Source organism: Biomphalaria glabrata, chromosome 1 (assembly GCF_947242115.1).
Source record: "Biomphalaria glabrata chromosome 1, xgBioGlab47.1, whole genome shotgun sequence".
Taxonomy (NCBI): Eukaryota; Metazoa; Mollusca; class Gastropoda; family Planorbidae; genus Biomphalaria; species Biomphalaria glabrata.
Window position 1 is genome coordinate 3,760,001 of NC_074711.1, and position 20,324 is coordinate 3,780,324.

At 37.4% G+C, this 20,324-nt stretch overlaps 1 protein-coding gene across 3 annotated transcripts in view; it reads left to right on the forward strand.

Moving 5' to 3' along the window:
* LOC106076031 (endothelin-converting enzyme homolog) overlaps positions 1 to 20,324 on the forward strand; it is a 259,051-nt gene that overhangs the window by 103,341 nt on the left and 135,386 nt on the right. Inside the window, exons 1-3 of one of the 3 annotated variants that reach the window (XM_056010876.1) lie at positions 4,908 to 4,938; positions 6,619 to 6,710; positions 14,099 to 14,151. The exons of 1 other annotated variant lie outside the window; for it this stretch is intronic. In XM_056010876.1, coding sequence (XP_055866851.1) covers positions 4,923 to 4,938; positions 6,619 to 6,710; positions 14,099 to 14,151 — 161 coding nt within the window. In that variant the 5' untranslated portion in view covers positions 4,908 to 4,922. Of the gene's footprint in view, positions 1 to 4,907; positions 4,939 to 6,618; positions 6,711 to 14,098; positions 14,152 to 20,324 lie in introns of those variants that run through there. One more of the 3 variants, XM_056010949.1, reaches the window with a different exon arrangement.

Genomic DNA, 20,324 nt, shown 5'->3' on the forward strand with positions numbered 1-20,324 from the left:
AATAGACACACATGCGAGGCCCCTAGTATCTCTGTATCTCCTGAGATTTCGGGAGGCTCGGCGGCTGGGCGGTAAGAGCTTGGCTTCCGAACCGGGACCAGGGGTTCGAATCCTGGTAATTTCGGAATCTTCGGGCGCATCTGAGTCCACCCAGCTGACATTAGTAAAGTAAAGGCGGTAGGTCGTTAACCTTTGGCCACAGAAAAGGATGACCTTTATATCATCTGCCCTATAGACCACAAGGTCTGAAGGGGGGAACTTTACTTTAAATCTTCTGAGATTTCAGTTATGCAGTTATAAAACAGTATTCCGTCCATCTTATATATGTCTATATATAAAGCTGATTTCATAGTTGATTTTAAAAATTAAATTGTTCGCTTTCAGAAGAAAAAAAAAAGGTAGCCGTTGCATCAGAACTCGGAAAGGTCTAATCATGATGTGGGATTTTAAATTATCTTTTCTTGTTTACGACATCTAAACAGGACGGACGGACGGACGGACAGACAAGGCTAATAGCGGCTATTCCATTTCAGGGGCCGCTAAAGGAAGATATGTACCAATCTTAACAGGGAATTCATAAAAGAATCATTATTTGATGTGTCCACAAAACAGTGCTTAAATGTGATTATGGTTTCACTTATAATTGCACACAAAGGCAAACAGGTTAACGCATCCACGTTCAGACCATATAATACTGTAGAATTTCCTGCTTTTTTTTTTTTTTTTTTTTTTTTTTTTTTTTTTTAAAGGAAACCTCAGAATTTGCGCTATTCAGTTTTAGCTTTATCATCATAGGAATCCTTGGGCTTTATGCCTCTTTTCTTTGCCTCTTTTTTGGGCTTTATATGCCTCTTTTATGGGCCATCTTGCCTCTTTTGTGGGCTTTTTTTTTTTTTTTTTTTTTTTTTTTTAATATGTTTTTATTTGTAAGTTACCATAATTCACAAGTATTAAATCATAAACAATTGAAAAGTGATTAACCTAAAAATATAATGACAGTAATGACTGATATTTAAATAATTTTTTTTTTTCTTTTTTATAAGGAAACCTCAGAATTTGCGCTATTTTTTTTTTTTTTTTTTTTTTTTTTTTTTTACACAGTTTCAGAGTAAAAGAATTTTATGATTATTCACTTTTAGCTTGTAAATTCTTGATTTAAAATAGCTTTACTTGTGCATGAAAAAGAGATTAAGTAGCCTTAATGTGATTTGCTAGCTAGCTAGCCTCAAAAAGAAAGGCTAAAGTGATTGCCCATTACAGTTGTTGGTTTTAGTAAAGCAGAAGAGATGTTACAAATAAAGAGTTGAAAGAGAACACTTATAAGAGAAAGTCTGTGAAGTCAATAGTGTGGAGAGTTCTCTTCATTGAAGCAAAACTCTCTTAGTTCAATGAGAGGCTGTGTGTTTACGTGGAGGGGAGGTAATGATTCGCATCCAAATAGATGGAAAGAAAGAGAAAGAGAGAGAGAGAGAGAGAGAGAGAGGGCGTAAGAGAGAGAAAGACAGATAGAAAGAGATTGAGAGAGAAAGATAGAGAAATAAGAGAGAGAGAAAACTAGAGAGAGAAAAATAGAGAGAAAGAAGGAAACAGAGAGATATAAAGAGACAAAGAGAGAGAGAGAAAGAAAGAAAAAGAGAGAGAGAAAGAAAGAAAGAGAGAGAAAGAAAGAAAGAGAGAGAGATAAAAAAAAAAGAAAGAGAGAGAGAGAGAGAAAGAAAGAAAGAGAGAGAGAGAGAAAGAGTGAGATTAAAAAAGAGAAAGAAAGTGATAGTGATAGAGAGAGTGGGAGAAAGACAGAGAAAGAGAGAGAGAGAAAAAGAAAGAGAGAAAGAGAGATAGAAAGAGAGAAAGAGAGCGTAAGAGAGAGAGAGAGAGAAGGAGAGAGATTCCTTTAATCACCAATAACAAGTAAAAAGTGCAGAAAAAAGATTGCAATGAAATTATATAAAGCAGTGTTTCCCAAACTGTGTTGAGCAGAACCCCAGAGTTTCGCGAGGCTTGAATTGTGTGAGTTCCACGAACTACTGGAATAATAAACTAGTAGGCCTCTACGTAAATACATCTCTCTTTAAAACAAAAAATAAGCCAGGTGTTCCGCTAAATACTCAGACTGTGCGAAAAGTTCCGTTAAGAAAAAAAAAAAGATTGGTAAACACTCTGGCATAAAGCTTTTCTAAAAAGTTGAAAGTTTTGATTCAACCAGACCCATTCGTTTGTTTACCATCTGTATCTGTCATCAATCTAATGTCTAATATGAAACATTTATCAATACTTCAAATTGTTTCACAGCAACGTCATCAGCCAATCACAATAACACAATGACTTATTCCAAGATGTGCTACCAACTACACATCAAAAGTAGCCCCCAAACACAGACACACCACACATGTGTGTGCTTCTATGAGTGTTTTCATGTGTGCGCTTCTATGAGTGTTTTCATGCGTGTGCTTCTATGAGTGTTTTCATGCGTGTGCTTCTATGAGTGTTTTCATGTGAGTGCTTCTATGAGTGTTTTCATGTGTGTGCTTCTATGAGTGTTTTCATGCGTGTGCTTCTATGAGTGTTTTCATGTGTGTGCTTCTATGAGTGTTTTCATGTGTGTGCTTATATGAGTGCTTTCATGTGTGTGCTTATAAGAGTGCTTTCATGTGCGTGCTTATCAGAGTGCTTTCATGTGCGTGCTTATATGAGTGCTTTCATGTGTGTGCTTATATGAGTGCTTTCATGTGCGTGCTTATATGAGTGCTTTCATGTGTGTGCTTATATGAGTGCTTTCATGTGTGTGCTTATATGAGTGCTTTCATGTGTGTGCTTATATGAGTGCTTTCATGTGTGTGCTTATATGAGTGCTTTCATGTGTGTGCTTATATGAGTGCTTTCATGTGTGTGTTGTTGTTTTGTCTAAATCCAGCTGTTTGTGAGAAAGGGAATGTATTTCTTTTTAACACTGATTGAAAACACAGTGTTTAAACACCTAGTTACGTTTTCAGTAGAACTTATTGATAGACATTTCCTTCACCATCTATACACCCCACCCCTCCCTGTTAGCAGTGTCGTAGCGTGGTATAAGAGAACCCGAGATCAAGAATAAGATGCCAACTCTCGGAGATTGATTGTGAGGCGAACCAATCTACTCATCCTGTAAATGCCAGTACAAAACCACATTCCAACATATGAAAATATTTTTCAAATCTCACATAATTACAAGTCAAGACACTCAATTTAGTAAGTATAGTAAAGTTCCCCTTTCAGACCTTGTGGTCAATAGGGCAGATGATGTAAATGCCATCTGTTTCTGTGGCCAACGGTAAACACGGGTGTCATGTGGCCAGCACAACGACCAACCACCTTTATTTTTCCCCAGCTAATGTCAGGTACCCATTAGAGCTGGGTGGACTTAAGAGGCACCCAAATATTCCGAAATAAAAAATCACAGTCTTCACCAGGATTCGCGCCTCAATGTAGTAATGACCTCTTAAAAGACAAGACACTCAATTTAGTAAGGACCTCTGACAAGTCGTGTCACTAAATTTAGTAATGACCTCTTACAAGATAAGACATTCAATGCATTCATATATTCTTAAAACTCATGAAAATTATCAAAAACTATCTTTCATTTTGTCAGAGTGAAACTGTCGCTTAGAAAAGAGATGCCACTGTTAATTGATAGAGTATTGTTTGTGATCCTTGCCCATTTCTCTCGTCTCTGGGGGGCGCTTAATGGGTCATGTACACGTATGTTGTTGGGTGGACTTTAAATAGGTTTCCAAATATTTCATTATTATGTTTCATTACTATGTAATTACTATGGACAAATGCTTACGCAGAATACGGTGGGTTGAGCAGCGTACATGGCGTCAAAATGGGTATCAAAAACTACATACAGTATGTATCTGACGCCAAGTTGGTTGACCTCGTTTACAGTACATGTGATTTTTTTTGTAGTTTAATGGTCATTGTTGTTATGAAGGTATACATTACGTACACTGTTAGGACCGGGGGGGGGGGGGAGTGCGCTGACAGGCCTTGCAGCACCTGGCACCTTGCACCTTTGGTAAGTCCCGGGTACGCCACCCTGGTACTCAACTATAACAGTTGAGAAGCGTGGTCGAGAGGTTAGGCGTGATTACCTATGAAGGGGGCTCGAGGTTCGACACCCGACTCGAGCAGAGTTGTGTTTACCAAGCGCCTAAAGGCAGCACAGAAAACCTTCTCCCAGATACCCTTTTTCGTCCCACCCTCCCCCAATGGTCCACAAATGAGATTGGACCAAAGCGCTCTGAGCATGCTATAAGCATGAAAGTAGCGCTATATAAAAGCTTTTAAAAAAAAAAGCTAAAACAGTTACTTTCATTGCCACCAGCTGTATTTCTTTCGCATGTTCCTTTAGGGTTGAGGATATTACATCGTAGCCCTAACAACCCGTAGAACGGTAGGTTCGAAACCAGACCATCGAGACGGCAGACCAGAGCGCAAACTACACGACCAGGCAGTCATTAGATAGCTTATGTTCCATTATATCGCCTACAATGTAGCCTCTTTTTTCCCTGTAACGTCAACCATCTCGATTGTGACTCCCCAATGTGTTAATTTGTTTCTGTCATATGTCACCAGACAGTGTCATTAACTCGAGACCTGGAATCTGACCCTCCAGATCATACTCAGATAATAAAAAACCCCGTCGAAGCTATAACACACACATACACACACTCTCTCACACACATTGCTCTACTTGACTGTTGGACATTGACTCCATAACACCAGTTGTCTCGCCATTTGGAGTAGAGTTCTAATGTTCGCTGCTGGATAAGGGTATTCTATACCAGAGTCATCCCGTGCATATCCCACTGGGGTTTTTATCCGCCTTATTGACGGGGCATCCTTTGCTTATTGTCTTTGCCTCAATTAATAGTTGGATTGGAATGATTTCTTTTCCAGGTTTGTCCGGTTTCAAATTTATAATTATGTTTATATGGTTTCGAGGATATCTTTATCATTTTAAAAGTTGAGAACCATAGACTTATATATAATATATCTAGAGAGGCCAAGTGCGCTTGAACTTGGCTTGGCTTGGCTACCTAAAAGGGGGCTCGAGGTTCGAAACCCGACTCGGGCAGAGTTGTGTTTACTGAGCGGCTAAAGGCAGCACGGAAAACCAACTCCTAGATACCCCCTCCCTCCCCCAAATGGTCCACAAATGAGATTGGACCCAAAAAGCGCTCTGAGCATGCTATAAGCATGAAAGTAGCACTATATAAAAGCTATAATAATATATCTAGATTGGATATCGTAAACAAATTCTTATCCGCGACTGATCGATTCACAGACCTATATATATATATATATAGATTTTTATGTACGCAACTCTTTTTCAAGCTGTAAGGGAAGTCGCCCCAATCAAACTTTTCTGTTTTAGAAAAGTAATGATCTTTAGTTTTCAAAGTTTAGAAATAATGCTAAATCAGTTCTCGGATTTTCTTTAGAATGGAATATTAATCACAGAACTATATAGCCTATTAACGCAAAGCTATTTCCTGCTAGTTTTCATTGAGATAAAGTTTCAAAAGTCATAGATCGAAATAATTCATAACTGTTGATTTTAATCATCTTATGTACATTTCAATGGATTGATTATCTACATCTTTCTAGATTATGTATCCAAAAACTGCATAATAACATTTATGAGACTAGAGTTCTCTTATTTTTGATGTTCAATTACTAGATCTAGATAAAAAAATAAATAAATTATATGTTGCATAGGTTAGGGTTATAACTACTTTACAAAACAACGCATTGTTTCAACTTTTAAAACAAAATTCACATTTTGTTACTATTAAGATAAACAAATCTCGAGATGTGGATACCACTGTACTTTCGAGATGTGTATACCACTGTACTTTCGAGATGTGGATACCACTGTACTTTCGAGATGTGTATACCACTGTACTTTCGAGATGTGGATACCACTGTACTTTCGAGATGTGTATACCACTGTACTTTCGAGATGTGTATACCACTGTACTTTCGAGATGTGGATGGCAGTGGCAAGTATCTCACATTATAGATCTATAGCCTATGTACAATTTTTATTTTACCCCACAAAGTAAACATAAACACGTGATGTCTAACATGGAATTCTGGGTAAATTAAAGGTGATGATTGATTGTGTAGGTGAGCATTAATTAGGAGCGAAGTTTAATCAGAACTCTATAGATAAGCAGCTAAACATTGGCCCACACAGTTAAACACTGGCCTATACACACACAGTTAATCACTGGCCTATATTCACACACAGGTAGGCACTGGTCCATATACACATTTAAATCCTCGCTCATTAACACAGTTAAACTCTGGCTAATATTAAACACGGGCCTATCTACGACTCAGTTCAACACTTAACTTTTATACACAGCTAAACACACACGCAGTCAAACACTGGTATATACACACACACACACTGACCTATATAGACTATTTAGGCTTGGCTTGCGTCTCAACGCAGTGTTTTAACACCATTTATAATGCAACTTTTGACATTAATTTGTTTTTCCACTTGATGCCCTATTACCTTTTTTTTGTGCGTGTGTGCGTTCACTTATGACGTAATTCCATTTCTAGGATCCAGGGGGCACCATGCCCGAGCCAAACTTCTGTATAAGTCTTGCAGGATCTACACCATGCGGACCAAGAAGACTCTGGTCAGAGTTTTGGTAAGTGCACGGCATGATCCCATCTCTAAATGATCCCCCATCTCTAAATGATCCCCATCTCTAAACGATCCCCCATCTCTCAATTATCCACCATCACATTGCTTTCTGCTTTTTTTTTTTTTTTCATTTTGCTGAATCTTTTGTTTCGTTTACGCGCTGCAACATGTCCGTCCTAGCTTTACCTTTAAAAACATTCAACTTCCGTTTTAACCAACACATTACCTACGTCACTTTGTTTCTAATTTTAGAATAAGGGGAAGCAATGCTTGTGGTTAACAAAAAGACCAAATCGTTATCGGCTGCCCGTGGGACAGACAGAAACTGGAAACATTCGTTAGAAGATCACATGTCACAACAACGAGGCTAGGAAATTGTTTGTCCTTTTAAAAAAATATTAAGCTTTCAATTATTAGAAAAAGGTATAAAGATTATATTCTAAAAAGCTGGACTACAATATAAAATTGATATAAGGAACGAAGATAGCACATATACCAGCGGTTCTAAACCTCGTAAGGGAAGTGACCTCTTTTGACAATCCCCCACTCTGCCGCGACCCCCACTCACCCACACACACACAGCAATAGATGAATTGACAAAAACAATCCATATTTTCTATGGTATTAGGCGACCCCTGGCAAATCGTCAATCGACCCCCAAGGGGGTCGCGACCCACAGGTTGAGAACCCCCTGACATATACGATGAACATAATCATAACAAAACCCTACCGGACCAATAAAAATAAAAGGGCTAGTCTATAACTATACAGACCGCATATTCTCAATGTATTAGTACATTATAGTGATCAATAAACATATATATTATAATATAACACAGAGATAAACTCACACATAACACTCAAGAGACACACGTACAGAGATCTGCCAATAGGTTTTTGAAATTATGCTGCATGCAACATGGACCTGATAGTTGGGGACAACTGTCATGTCTTTTTGTATGATTAAAGCTATCTCACAACCGGTTGCAAAGTTGAATAAATATTAAAACTTTGCTTTCATCTTTATTTCCCGTCGTTGTTTTTGTTTTCTGTGACGTCATCATGTAGTAAAACAAACCATGGTTTGATGATTTGGTCAGGCTCATATTTTCTCGATCCACTGCAACCCAGATTTCCTGGTCACACTGCAACCCAGATTTCCCGGTCCCACTGCAAACCAGATTTCCTGGTCCCACTGCAACCCAGAAAAACTTAACATGCAGTGATAGTTTCCTGACGTGCTGTAGATAGTCTCAGCCCAGTTAGACCGCTGTACTCTGCTTTCACCGATTTATCACCACAGTTCCCTATCATTTATTTCCTGGGGTAGGCTCAATAGAAATCTTTTGGACCATCATCGATTGATTTGTTTAATTTTAAAATAAATCTTTGTTCGTATTACTTTGATTGAACAGTAGTGTAATTTTTATAAACGTTTGATTTCGTTTGATCAATGCTATTGTTATCGATCAGTTTTGATGATGGTATCGTTCGATCTGATTATCAATGGTATCACAAACATGTTTTATCATCAATAGGTAACTTGCATTACAGCATCAAAGAAACAGTGAGTGCATATCTAGGACCTGTTAGCGAGGGAGTTGCCTTCGGGTTAATACTCTCCAGATTCAGCGCTCATTCAAAATTCATTCTCGCACCGCAAGAAATGGGCGCCAAGCTTCGCGCGAATTGCACGCCGTAATTCTCAACACCCTCCGTTTCAATCATTGACGTCAAATCTGTTAAAGGGGAGGGCATTTCCTCGTGCCAGTGTGACGTCACACCCATTTTTTAAATTCCGGACACGTCATTTCATTATGGGGGAAAATGCCGAGAAAGTGGACGATTAAGGGATCTTAGGGGGGAGTAAAAGGGAGGGAAATAACTCAAAAACATTTACTTAATTATTACTTCCCCTGAATAAGAAACCCTTATTCCGGTGTAGGACAAATAAAAATGTTTGTTTGTTTTACGTGTTTCGGATGTTCCTTCAGAGTTGAAGATAGCTTACTTCCTAGTCCAAACCTCCCGCAGGACGAAGGGGGATGGGAGCGGGCAGGGTTTGAACCCGGGACCATCGATAAATCTGAACGACAGTCCAGAGCGCAAACCACAGGACCAGGCAGCCAAATAACCAAATAATAAGAATGTATAAATACATTACATGAATGAACCATCTTCGCCCAATGCACAGTTGAAAGTGGCTAACACTTTTGAACAGATCAAATGTTTCCAGAGTTGTCATATTATTAAGAGAACTAGATGTAGAGACAGTTCCGGACAGAAGACTTACAGGATATAAGTATCAATAACACATACAACGCTAAATTATGATTTACAAATACTAGATCACACCCATATGCTTGTTCAGGCATCACTAAATCTAGGTGCAGTACCGAAGGAGTGGATTAAAGCTACTATCACTCACTGACTTTAAAAATGGGATAAATCTGATCCACGTAACTACTGAATAGTTTCACTTGCCAGCATCACATGGAAAATAATAAAACATTTTGTGGTTTTTAGTATTAAATGTTGAAATGTAGATTACTTGATATAAACTATTAATCACTCACAGTCTGGATTGCGATTCATTCACCCAACATGTATTCAAGTCCAGAAATAACTTGATAAACGATTCTTCAACATTAAAATAAGTTTCATCCACAACAAAGGGACACAGTCCAAATGTCAACAGTCCTAATAAGTTCACGTCTTGCTACGCCATAAGAGTGAGTCGTTACTTTTTAAACTGTCGTGATATCCCATAATTCCTACTTCCGTCCAAATAAAGTTCTATTTAAAGTCGCGTCGCTCAAAAAGAAATCCCCGATAAAACTAAACCTATAACACACATAATATCTAGCACCATTGTAAACCACTTAGACATAATAATCATCCTCTATAGTAGACTATACCAACATGGCCTTAAGAAATATAGAAATCAAATCAAACTCAACTAATAAAAATAATTAATGTTTTTTTTTTCAAAGGGATTCGATAATAAAGAGTGAATAGTTGCCATTTTATTAGATTTTTCTAAGGCATTTGACAAATTCACCACCATAGCCTTGCTTAAAAAAATATTTCAGTTGAACTGGTCCACTGCACCAATGGACGTGGGATCTCCAGACAAGGAGAACAAATTATAGTAATAAATGGCTTTAAATCAACACCAATAACAGTAAACCCAGGTGTACCTCAAGGAACAGTCTTAGTTCCACTACTGTTTCTAATTTACATAAATGACCTACCAAAATGCATTAGTTCAAGAAGTCAGATTATTTGCAGACGATTGCTTAATAAGTAGAATAACCCCCCCCCCACACACACACACAAAAGATACAGAAATTTCACAGATGAATTACATAAATTAGAATCCAATGGGAGCCTGTCTTTTCCACCCAGAAAAATGTCAGTTATTAACCCTTAAAACGCGTGTGGTAGTTTAGCCTCTAAACAACACAATTGTAATTCCATTTTGTATGCACTTATTTGTAAAACAGCTCAGCATTTTAAGGGTTAAGAGTAACAAAAAAAAAAAAAAACTAAACTGAGAAATACCACTTATCTTATTCATGATAAAAAAAAAATTACACAAACTAAAAACTCCAAATACCTTAGGTTTTATAATGAATGAAATATTATCAAGAAATCCCTAAAGTGTTGTTATTTATATTTTAAATCTTTTTACTTTGAATGCATAAAATGTGGAATTAATTTCTATAAAAATTTAGCAAAACAAACAAACAAAAACACACACACACACACACACACACACACACAAACAAACAAACAAACAAACAAACAAACAAACAAAAACAAACAAACAAACAAAAGGAAGAACGATTTGACTCCGCCTTTTCTTGCTGAAATATCTGCGTACCAAATTCCCTGTCTGCCATTATCTGAGCACTGGTTCAACTTTGTTGCAAAAAAAAAAAAAAAACGAATTAAAATTAAAAATTAAAAAAAAAAAAATTAAAATTCCATCAACTAATGAAAAAATAATTTAATAGAACATAACACTTGTGAAAAAAATTTGGTGAAAATTTTTTAAATAAATGTATAACCTCACAAGTCCTGAATTGCAGTCCAGTTCTGCCAGTTTGTCTCTTCTTCCGGTTTTAATTATCTTTCCCTTCATTAACTTCTTTTGAGCGTCCCGGTGTTCTGTCCCAATAATTAACTTTTGTTTCATTATTTAAAACACACTTCCCCTTTCAATGTGGCTAAAAGAAATTTTTTGTTAATGAAAGCCAATCGTGACCTGCTGACCACTGTAAAATAAAAAGCAAGCTAAAACTTTATGGCCATATCACAAGGTTCTCAGGGCTCAAAAAGACCTTCCTTCAGGGAACAGTACCAGGAAAAGAAAGAAGAGGCAGACAGAGAAAGCGATGGGGATGGGAAGATGGTATTTGTTTCCTATTATTCTCATTTCAGTTCTTTGTTGTTGTTTTTTTTTAAACTAACTTTTCAGTCTGTCTGGTAAAAAAGTTTGAACGCAGTGTTTCTCTAACACCCATTCTAGGTTATACTTTAAAATTTTCAACATTTTTCATCAGCGAAAAGAAACACAAATCAATTAAAAATAATTAATTAGTCAATTAATCACTGGTAATTAATTATTTTGTTCGATATCAACTAGGTAAATTAATCCTTCAGCATTCACAGACATAGATAAATATGTTGGGTTTGTCCCCTTCGATAATTTAAAACGCTAGTTCTCCTACCCTCTATTCTCGGATAAAGTTTAAACTTTAAAACAATTATTTATTTTACCTAAAAAAAACATGAATTAATTAATAAATTAACCAAATATTGGCGATTTATTACTTTGTTTGATATAGAAAAAGGGAAATATTTTATTTTAATTATCGAGAGAGTTATAAGTGTGGAGTTCTTCCATTTAAAAAAGCCTTTTTTTTTTTTTTTTTTTTTTTTTAAGTATTTTATATTTTGGTTGTTAATTGTTTTCTATGTTTTTTTTTTTTTTTTTATTAAGCTTCAGGCAAACATTTATAAAAAAAAAGTTACAAAAAAAATCTACATTTAGTTTGCATATAGTCCACTGTATCTTTCTATCCAGATATGACGCGATAGATTTCCAAATATGTTAGTCGGCCTCTTTCATATTCGACTGAGCTAGCCAGGAAAACCAGTGACTTGGCAGAATTTAGGTCATTGGTTAATATGCATAACTAGATGCATGACGCGTAGGACGTCATCATCTTCTTTTTTGAAGTTACGTCTGTATCATATAAGATAAGATAAGACAACTATAATTCATCCCGTAACACACATTATCATGTGACTGTGGACCCCGATTTTGGAAATTTTATATCGCAGGTTAAGGTGGCTTTCGCAGGTTAAGGAAGCTTTTGCAGGTTAAGGTGGCTTTCGCAGGTTAAGGTGGCTTTCGTTTTGGTGGTAGAAGAACCAGCCATTTTTCGCTTGGTACGCTTTTCTACCAGGCGATGTAATGATAATGCCCGACAAATACAAACTAACAGTTTTTCCGATCTGTCTGAACTTGTATAGCGTGTCAGGCAACTTTATTTACACTGTTGAAATAAAGGAAGCCGCTTAGCTGATTAAAAGAAATCGAAGATCATTGATTAGTAAATTGAATTAATTTTATGTCTCACTAGCGTAGACATTACGTCACGTGCCTGTTAGTTTATCTCGTCGGCACATTTTTGTTTAAAGTGCAGCACAGTTCTGCCAGTTTGTGCTTCCGGTTCTAATTATAATTCTAATTATCTTTTGTTACTTTTCATTAGCTTTTTATGACCTTTTTTTTTGACTCTCAAAATAATTACCTTCTGTTTCGTTATTAAAAACTCTCTTCCACCCTAATTCAATGTTGCAAAATAATTTTTTTTTGCCAATGAAAGCAAATGTTGAAAAATGAATACAGTGCAGTGTGGGACTAGGCAAAGTGGGTCACACACTTCCGGTAGAAACAATAAGAACTGGATAGCGGAAACATTACATTCAAATCTATGATAAATTACAAATGTTTTTAATAATTTTTATATCAGAGAACAAATAAACATCTAAGTATATTAGTAGGCCTATCGTTGAGAGAGCATTTGCAATGATAAAGTTAAATTGTAGTTGTAAAACTTGTGTGATAAACAATTGATGGTTTCGTTCATTATCCAACCCATTTGAGAACTATAATAATAACGACGATTTTCTACAAACTCAATTTAAAGTGGCTTGTTATGAAAATAAAATAAATACATTTCGAGCGCGAGTATATCATATTAGTGGCTATTGAAGATTTTCATATATGGCCGGGAAAACAAACAACGAAAAGCTAGCTAATTGGTGTATCCCGTGTACAAAGTCAAGGAATTGTTGATAAGCTAGGGTTTTTTAAAAGGTCTATGATAATGTTTTGCCCTTTACAGCACTGGAGTGGTCGTACGTTATTCGCGCTGGACTGTCATTCGGTCGTTTCGATGGTCCCGGGGTCATACCCTGCCCATTTCCCTACCCCTTCGTCCTGCGGGTGGTTTGGACTAGGAGGACATTGTCTTCAGCTTTGGGGGGGGGGGAACATCCGAAACATGTCAAACATTTTACAAACATTTTACAAACAATTTTCTAAGCTCTTCCGTTTGTGGCACAAAATATTTTTTTAGCATGGTGAATAGTCTTTCACCCCATGATCTAAACCTGATCCAAAAATAAACGGGAAACTGACTAGTGGTTATTAAGGATTTGCTACAAAGATCAGCTGTCACACATTGAGATCTTGTTCCAATTGAAGCCCAGTTCTCTTCTATTTAGTTGGTAACGGTGAACTTTAGTGTCCTTGACATTGTTTAGTTTATCGTGAAAATTTTCAATACCGTCATTGATAAATATTAAAGTCAATACTTCCATAGAACGGTGGCCGAGTGGTTAGGCGTGTGTCTTCTGAACCTGGGGACCTGGGTTCGATTCTTGGTGCAGACTGGGCTTTTAAATATCGGGATTTTCTGGGCGCCCCTGAGTCCACTCAAGTCTAATGGGTACCTGACTTTAGTTGGGGAATGTAAGGGCGGTTGGCCGTTGTGCTGGCCACATGAAAACCTGCTCGTTACCCGTGGGCTAAAGAAACAGATGACCTTAACATCATCTGCCCAATAGATCGCAAGGTCTGAAAGGGGAACCTTCCATAGGGCAATGTCAACAAATGCATCAGTAAGCTCAATGCGCCTCTAGAAATAGTGTTGAAACGGGACAATGGTTATACACACTCGTAGATTATTGTTAATCGTTACTCAAAACATAATTAATAGAGTAAATAAAGAAATAATATTTCTAGTTTGTTCAAGGTCAATTCTGATCATAAAACTCTTTGAACTGTGACAGCCTGACGTAAATTAATTTCAGGTTTGGTTACACGCTGGCAGGCCAAGGTCAAGGTTATTTCGGGCCAGAAAAAGGTCAGACATTTTATTATTAACCGAGTGACTAACATTTTGCTTGTGTAACAGAACTGTATTCTTGACTAACCCATTTTTTTTAAATTTTATTTACTCCTATCTACTAACTGCTAATGTGTCACACCAAGATGAAGCGATATAGAAGGCCTGAACACTGACCTGCGACGTCACAATCTGTGGGCAGTTTAGACCAATAGCTCGTTGCCACGTCGGACAGACCTGTTGGTCTCCACTGCCCATAGGTTTCGACGTCAGGCCTTCTATGACGATTTGACTTGAGCGAACTTCTTCCCTAGTGCTATTAGAGCATGGAATGGGTTGCCTGAGTCAGGCAGGAAAACCAGTGACATGGCAGAATTTAAGCCATTGGTTAATATGCATGACTAAATTGTATGACGCGTAGGACGTAATCATCTTCTTTTTTGAAATAGCGTCTGTGTTATATAAAAAGATAAGGACTGATCATTAGACAATGCAGATTAAAAAAAGATAGGTCTTACTGATCTATGACATTCACAAGCAGGCACTTGCCACTTTCAGACAGTAAACGAGATATTAGCCTAAATTTCCCACAGGTTGCGTCGTCACAGGCCAGTGTTCAGGCCTTCTGTAACGTCTATAAGGATTGTTATTGGTTTCACACACACAGAGGAGGTGGGGTGACTGACCTATAAAGCGCTTTGCCACCGAACCGGGGTCCCGGGTTCGAATACTGGTAACGACCGGGATTTTTAATTTCGTGATCTATGGGCGTCTCTGCTCTAATGGGCACCTGACTTGGGGAAAGTAAAGCCGGTTGGTCATTGTGCTGGCCACAGAAACAGATGACCCTTACATCTGCCCTATAGAGGGTCTGAAAGGGGGAACTTTCAAACACACAGAGTTAGACAAGCATAAAGAGAATCCTCACCAACAAAAACAATCTATAAATGTTTTTTCTCGTAGTCTACATCTTTTGTGGAGGCGCGGTGGTCGAGCGGTAAAGCGCTTGGCTTCTGAACCGGGGGTCCCGGGTTCGAATCCTGGTAAAGACTGGGATTTTTTATTTCGGGATCTTTGGGCGCCTCAGAGACCACCCAGCTCTAATGGGTACCTGACATTAGCTGGGGAAAGGTAAAGGCGGTTGGTCGTTGTGCTGGCCACATGACACCTTCGTAAACCGTAGGCCACAGAATCAGATGACCTTTACATCATCTTTTTTTTTTTTACTACATCTTTTGTGCCCATTTTGATCCAGACTCTTAAACCAACTGACGAACCGTTATGTTCCAAACTATGCTGCTATTCTCAGCAACATGTATGTAGGATTCTGGGTAATAATGTAAACTATTGGCTTCTTCTTGCTTATGTTATCAGCGCATCTTTATTCAAGAGTGTACATATGTGTGTGTGTGTGTGTGTGTGTGTGTGTGTGTGTGTGTGTGTGTGCTTTTCTATGTGTACGTGTGCCTTTGATTGTGAACATGTGTCACGATTTTAGATTGCCGTCATTCAATTTATTTGTACAAAGCTTGGATCAAGTCACTCTGTCTGTCTGTCTGGTACAATTTTTGTACACGTTGTTTCTCCCACTTCCCGTAACCAAATCAAATTGAAACTCTGCACAATTATTTATAGTCGATGACAATACATAAATCAATAAAAGAATTAACTAATCAGTTGGTCAAAAAAGTTAATATTTTTTTTTATATAGAAAAATGGAGCTTATTCTTGCAGTATTGTGTATGGCAGTGATTTTGCGATTATTTCCCTTAGATAAGGTTTTTAAAAAATATTTTAAAAAAATGGTTGACTTGTTTTTCTTATTGTGGATTGCTTCAATCTATCCCATGTCCCAGATACCTACACTTCCTACAAGGAACAGTACAAGTCATAGGAAACTGTAAGATAATATCAAATAATGGATTAGTTTTATACTGAATGAGACTCCACGAATAAGACATAATTATCTTTCCTTTTTCCAGAATGTTTTGACTTTGACCAATATGGCCATGTTTTGAGGCCAATAGGTATAGATATAGAGCTAAATCTAAACTCAATTGACCAATATGGTCATGTTTTGAGGCCAATAGGTATAGATATAGAGCTAAATCTAAACTCAATTTACCAATATGGCCATGTTTTGAGGCCTATAGGTATAGATATAGAGCTAAATCTAAACTCAATTGACCAATATGGCCATGTTTTGAGGCCAATAGGTATAGATATAGAGCTAAATCTAAACTCAATTGACCAATATGGTCATGTTTTGAGGCCAATAGGTATAGATATAGAGCTAAATCTAAACTCAATTGACCAATATGGCCATGTTTTGAGGCCTATAGGTATAGATATAGAGCTAAATCTAAACTCAATTGACCAATATGGTCATGTTTTGAGGCCTATAGGTATAGATATAGAGCTAAATCTAAACTCAATTGACCAATATGGTCATGTTTTGAGGCCAATAGGTATAGATATAGAGCTAAATCTAAACTCAATTGACCAATATGGCCATGTTTTGAGGCCTATAGGTATAGATATAGAGCTAAATCTAAACTCAATAGACCAATATGGCCATGTTTTGAGGCCTATAGGTATAGATATAGAGCTAAATCTAAACTCAATTGACCAATATGGTCATGTTTTGAGGCCTATAGGTATAGATATAGAGCTAAATCTAAACTCAATTGACCAATATGGCCATGTTTTGAGGCCTATAGGTATAGATATAGAGCTAAATCTAAACTCAATTGACCAATATGGCCATGTTTTGAGGCCTATAGGTATAGATATAGAGCTAAATCTAAACTCAATTGACCAATATGGCCATGTTTTGAGGCCTATAGGTATAGATATAGAGCTAAATCTAAACTCAATTGACCAATATGGTCATGTTTTGAGGCCTATAGGTATAGATATAGAGCTAAATCTAAACTCAATTGACCAATATGGTCATGTTTTGAGGCCTATAGGTATAGATATAGAGCTAAATCTAAACTCAATTGACCAATATGGCCATGTTTTGAGGCCTATAGGTATAGATATAGAGCTAAATCTAAACTCAATTGACCAATATGGTCATGTTTTGAGGCCTATAGGTATAGATATAGAGCTAAATCTAAACTCAATTGACCAATATGGTCATGTTTTGAGGCCTATAGGTATAGATATAGAGCTAAATCTAAACTCAATTGACCATATTGGTCATGTTTTGAGGCCTATGGGTATAGATATAGAGCTAAATTTAAACTCAATTGACCAATATGGTCATGTTTTGAGGCCTATGGGTATAGATATAGAGCTAAATCTAAACTCACTTGGCCAATATGGCCATGATTTGAGGCCTATGGGTATAGATATAGAGCTAAATCTAAACTCAACTGTGGCATGTGAACATAGGTAGGAAATAATATTCCTAGCATTTAAGTTTATTGAAGTTCAACTTCAACTCATTGATACCACTTGTATTTCTATTTCGATCGATTACATTTCTGATCATCTGTTTCTTTGGTGGACGGTCATCGATAGAAATGTGGCCAGAACAATGACCAGCCTGCGTTGCTTTCTCAAGCCAATGCAAGAGTTTCAAATCCCAGCTTCGAACTTGTGAGTGACTCCTTAGTGAGGAAGCCGGACACGCTTTAATTTGGCCATTACGCAGTGGGGGGGGGGGCCCGGAGAGCTTGACCTTTTAAGGAGATCCTGAATTTTGACATCCAATATCATGACATGAAATAATGTGCTTAATAGATGTATGTCTAAATTCTAATTGGTACAGTAAGTAAGTAAAATTTAAAAAAATCATTACAAATATATTAATGACTAATACCGTTGTTTATTGGGGAGATAATGCACAAATGACAAATGTCATTTCATTTCGCCTCACGTCTTGCTGTCTGTGCAGCTATGGCATCTATAGCATCATCTAGATCAGCGGTTCTCAACCTTTTTTGATAGGCGACCCCTTTTTTACAATTCCTCACTACGCCGCGGACCCTGAGGTATCCTAAGGTATCCTAAGGTATCCTGAGGTATCCTGAGGTATCCTAAAAAAAAGAGAAACAAAAAGGACGGTTATATTAAAACTGACCCTTGACCTTACAGACGACAATCAAGAGCTTGAAAAAACACGACCAGGCTTAACAGTACGTTATGCATTGATGCGCATTAACTTGAAGTGCTAAAAATATTTCTGTTGCGACCATTAAAATGTTTGAAATCAATTCTGATTTAGTTGTCTGCAACATCTAACAATAAAAATGGTAAATCCGAATGAAAAAAAAAACCTTTGAGCCACGTTTTACATGTTAGAATTAACCCAATAAACCCATATTTTCTCGTTGGTCATGAGTGATCCCAGACAAATTGTCACTCGACTCGCAAGCGTGTCGCGAGCCACAAGTTGAGAACCCCTGATCTAGATCAAAACTGTCTAGTATTTTTGACTCCACTTGAAGAGTAAGATTACATGTCAGTGGCGTAATATTTAATACTTAATGTTTAAAAAATTAGGACATTAATTATTGGGTCCCTCTCAGGTGGAGGCCCGGGCGGGACTTTCGAATTCGGGCCCCCATCCCACCACTCTAGCTACGCCACTGCCATCACGCTCCGCAAAGTTAATTTACGAACTATGTAAATGTCACTCACGCTTAAGAAGTTACAAAGAGAAAAGATCGCCTCTCGAGACGTAAAATGCCACAATTACTTTTATAAAAATAGATGATGAAGGCGAAAGGTGTTGACCAAAAAAAAAACCGTTTTAATATGTCTGATAAACAAAAAAAATTAAAGATTTGGTAATACCCAGACGGAAACAAAAAAGTGAACATATTATTTTATCTTGTAAATATGATTTCCAGCGTTGTGTATAACTTCCCAAAATGTTCATTAGGTCACTGACTTAAGTAAGGAATTGATTTAAAAGCTGACCATTGACCATGCACAAGGACAAGCAATGAAAGAGAAAAAAAAAAGGGCGGGGGAAACATACTCTTTTAATTTGACACCAGAAGGGCATGGTACGAACCTTGTGTGTCCAGACAATCTGGTCAGAGCAGACGGACACTGGTCAGAGAAAATGAACATTGGTCAGAGAAGATGGAAAGTGGTCAGTGAGGAAGGACATTTCACCAATAGTTTGACTTGTCAATGATAGCCCGGGTTCCAAGTTGCTTGGTGTATTGACTTTACCCTGCTTGGACACTGCTTGGCCCTGTTCGCTAACATTGACGGACAGATGGACATACGAACTCGTGCAGGCCACATATTTACTTTATCAAGATAAAAGTGTTCTAACTCATTGAAATTTCCCTCTCTCTCTCTCTCTCTCTCTCTTTCTCTCTCTCTCTCTCTCTCTCTCTCTCTCTCTCTCTTAAGTCATTAGTTTTCCTGGGTGATTCAGGCAACCCGTTCCATGTTCCAATCGAAAGTTTATAAGAGCTGGTCCAAGTATATGAAATATGAAATGTTCTCTGCCAGAACTATTCATCATCTGTTCTTAGGCTGAGAAATAACAAGATAAGGTCATTTAAGAGACATCATTTTCTCCAATCCAACAAAAGTCATCTGAAAGGCATCACTTTCACCAACAAGGGTCATCTAAAAGACATCACTTTCTTCCACAGAGGTCATCAAAAAGACATCATTTCCCCAACAAAAATCATCTTTAAGACATCACTTTCTTAAAGACTTCATTCCATACCTCTAATTTTAAATATAAGTTCCAGTAGATCAGGACTCGAACAAGCGACCATCCAAATGACACTAAAGAACTAACAAATATAGTTTAAAATCAAAATTTACAAAGCTGTCTTGAAACATTGTTTGCTTTATATTTTAAGTCTCAAAAATTCAATTGACAGAATAGCAAGGCACTCCGTCTGTTCATTCTTTTATTGGAAGAGTTCTTTCAAAAGCATACGATTAGAGGATTGAAAAATACGCTTCGGATTTATAATGTAATCTCTTAAATATTCAAAGTTGGCACCCATCTGAGGTTATTTGGCAACGCCCTTGGGAAACATTTTCTGGGGCATAGTTTTACAATGTTCCCAGACTTGTCGGTTACATCCGGGCTCTTCCATGTCTCGGGGGACAGTTACAATACTTAAACTGATAAGTCCCAGGTTGTGAGTGGGGGTAAGAAGGGGGTGGTCAACAAGCCTACTCATCCACAACGAGGAAAAAAA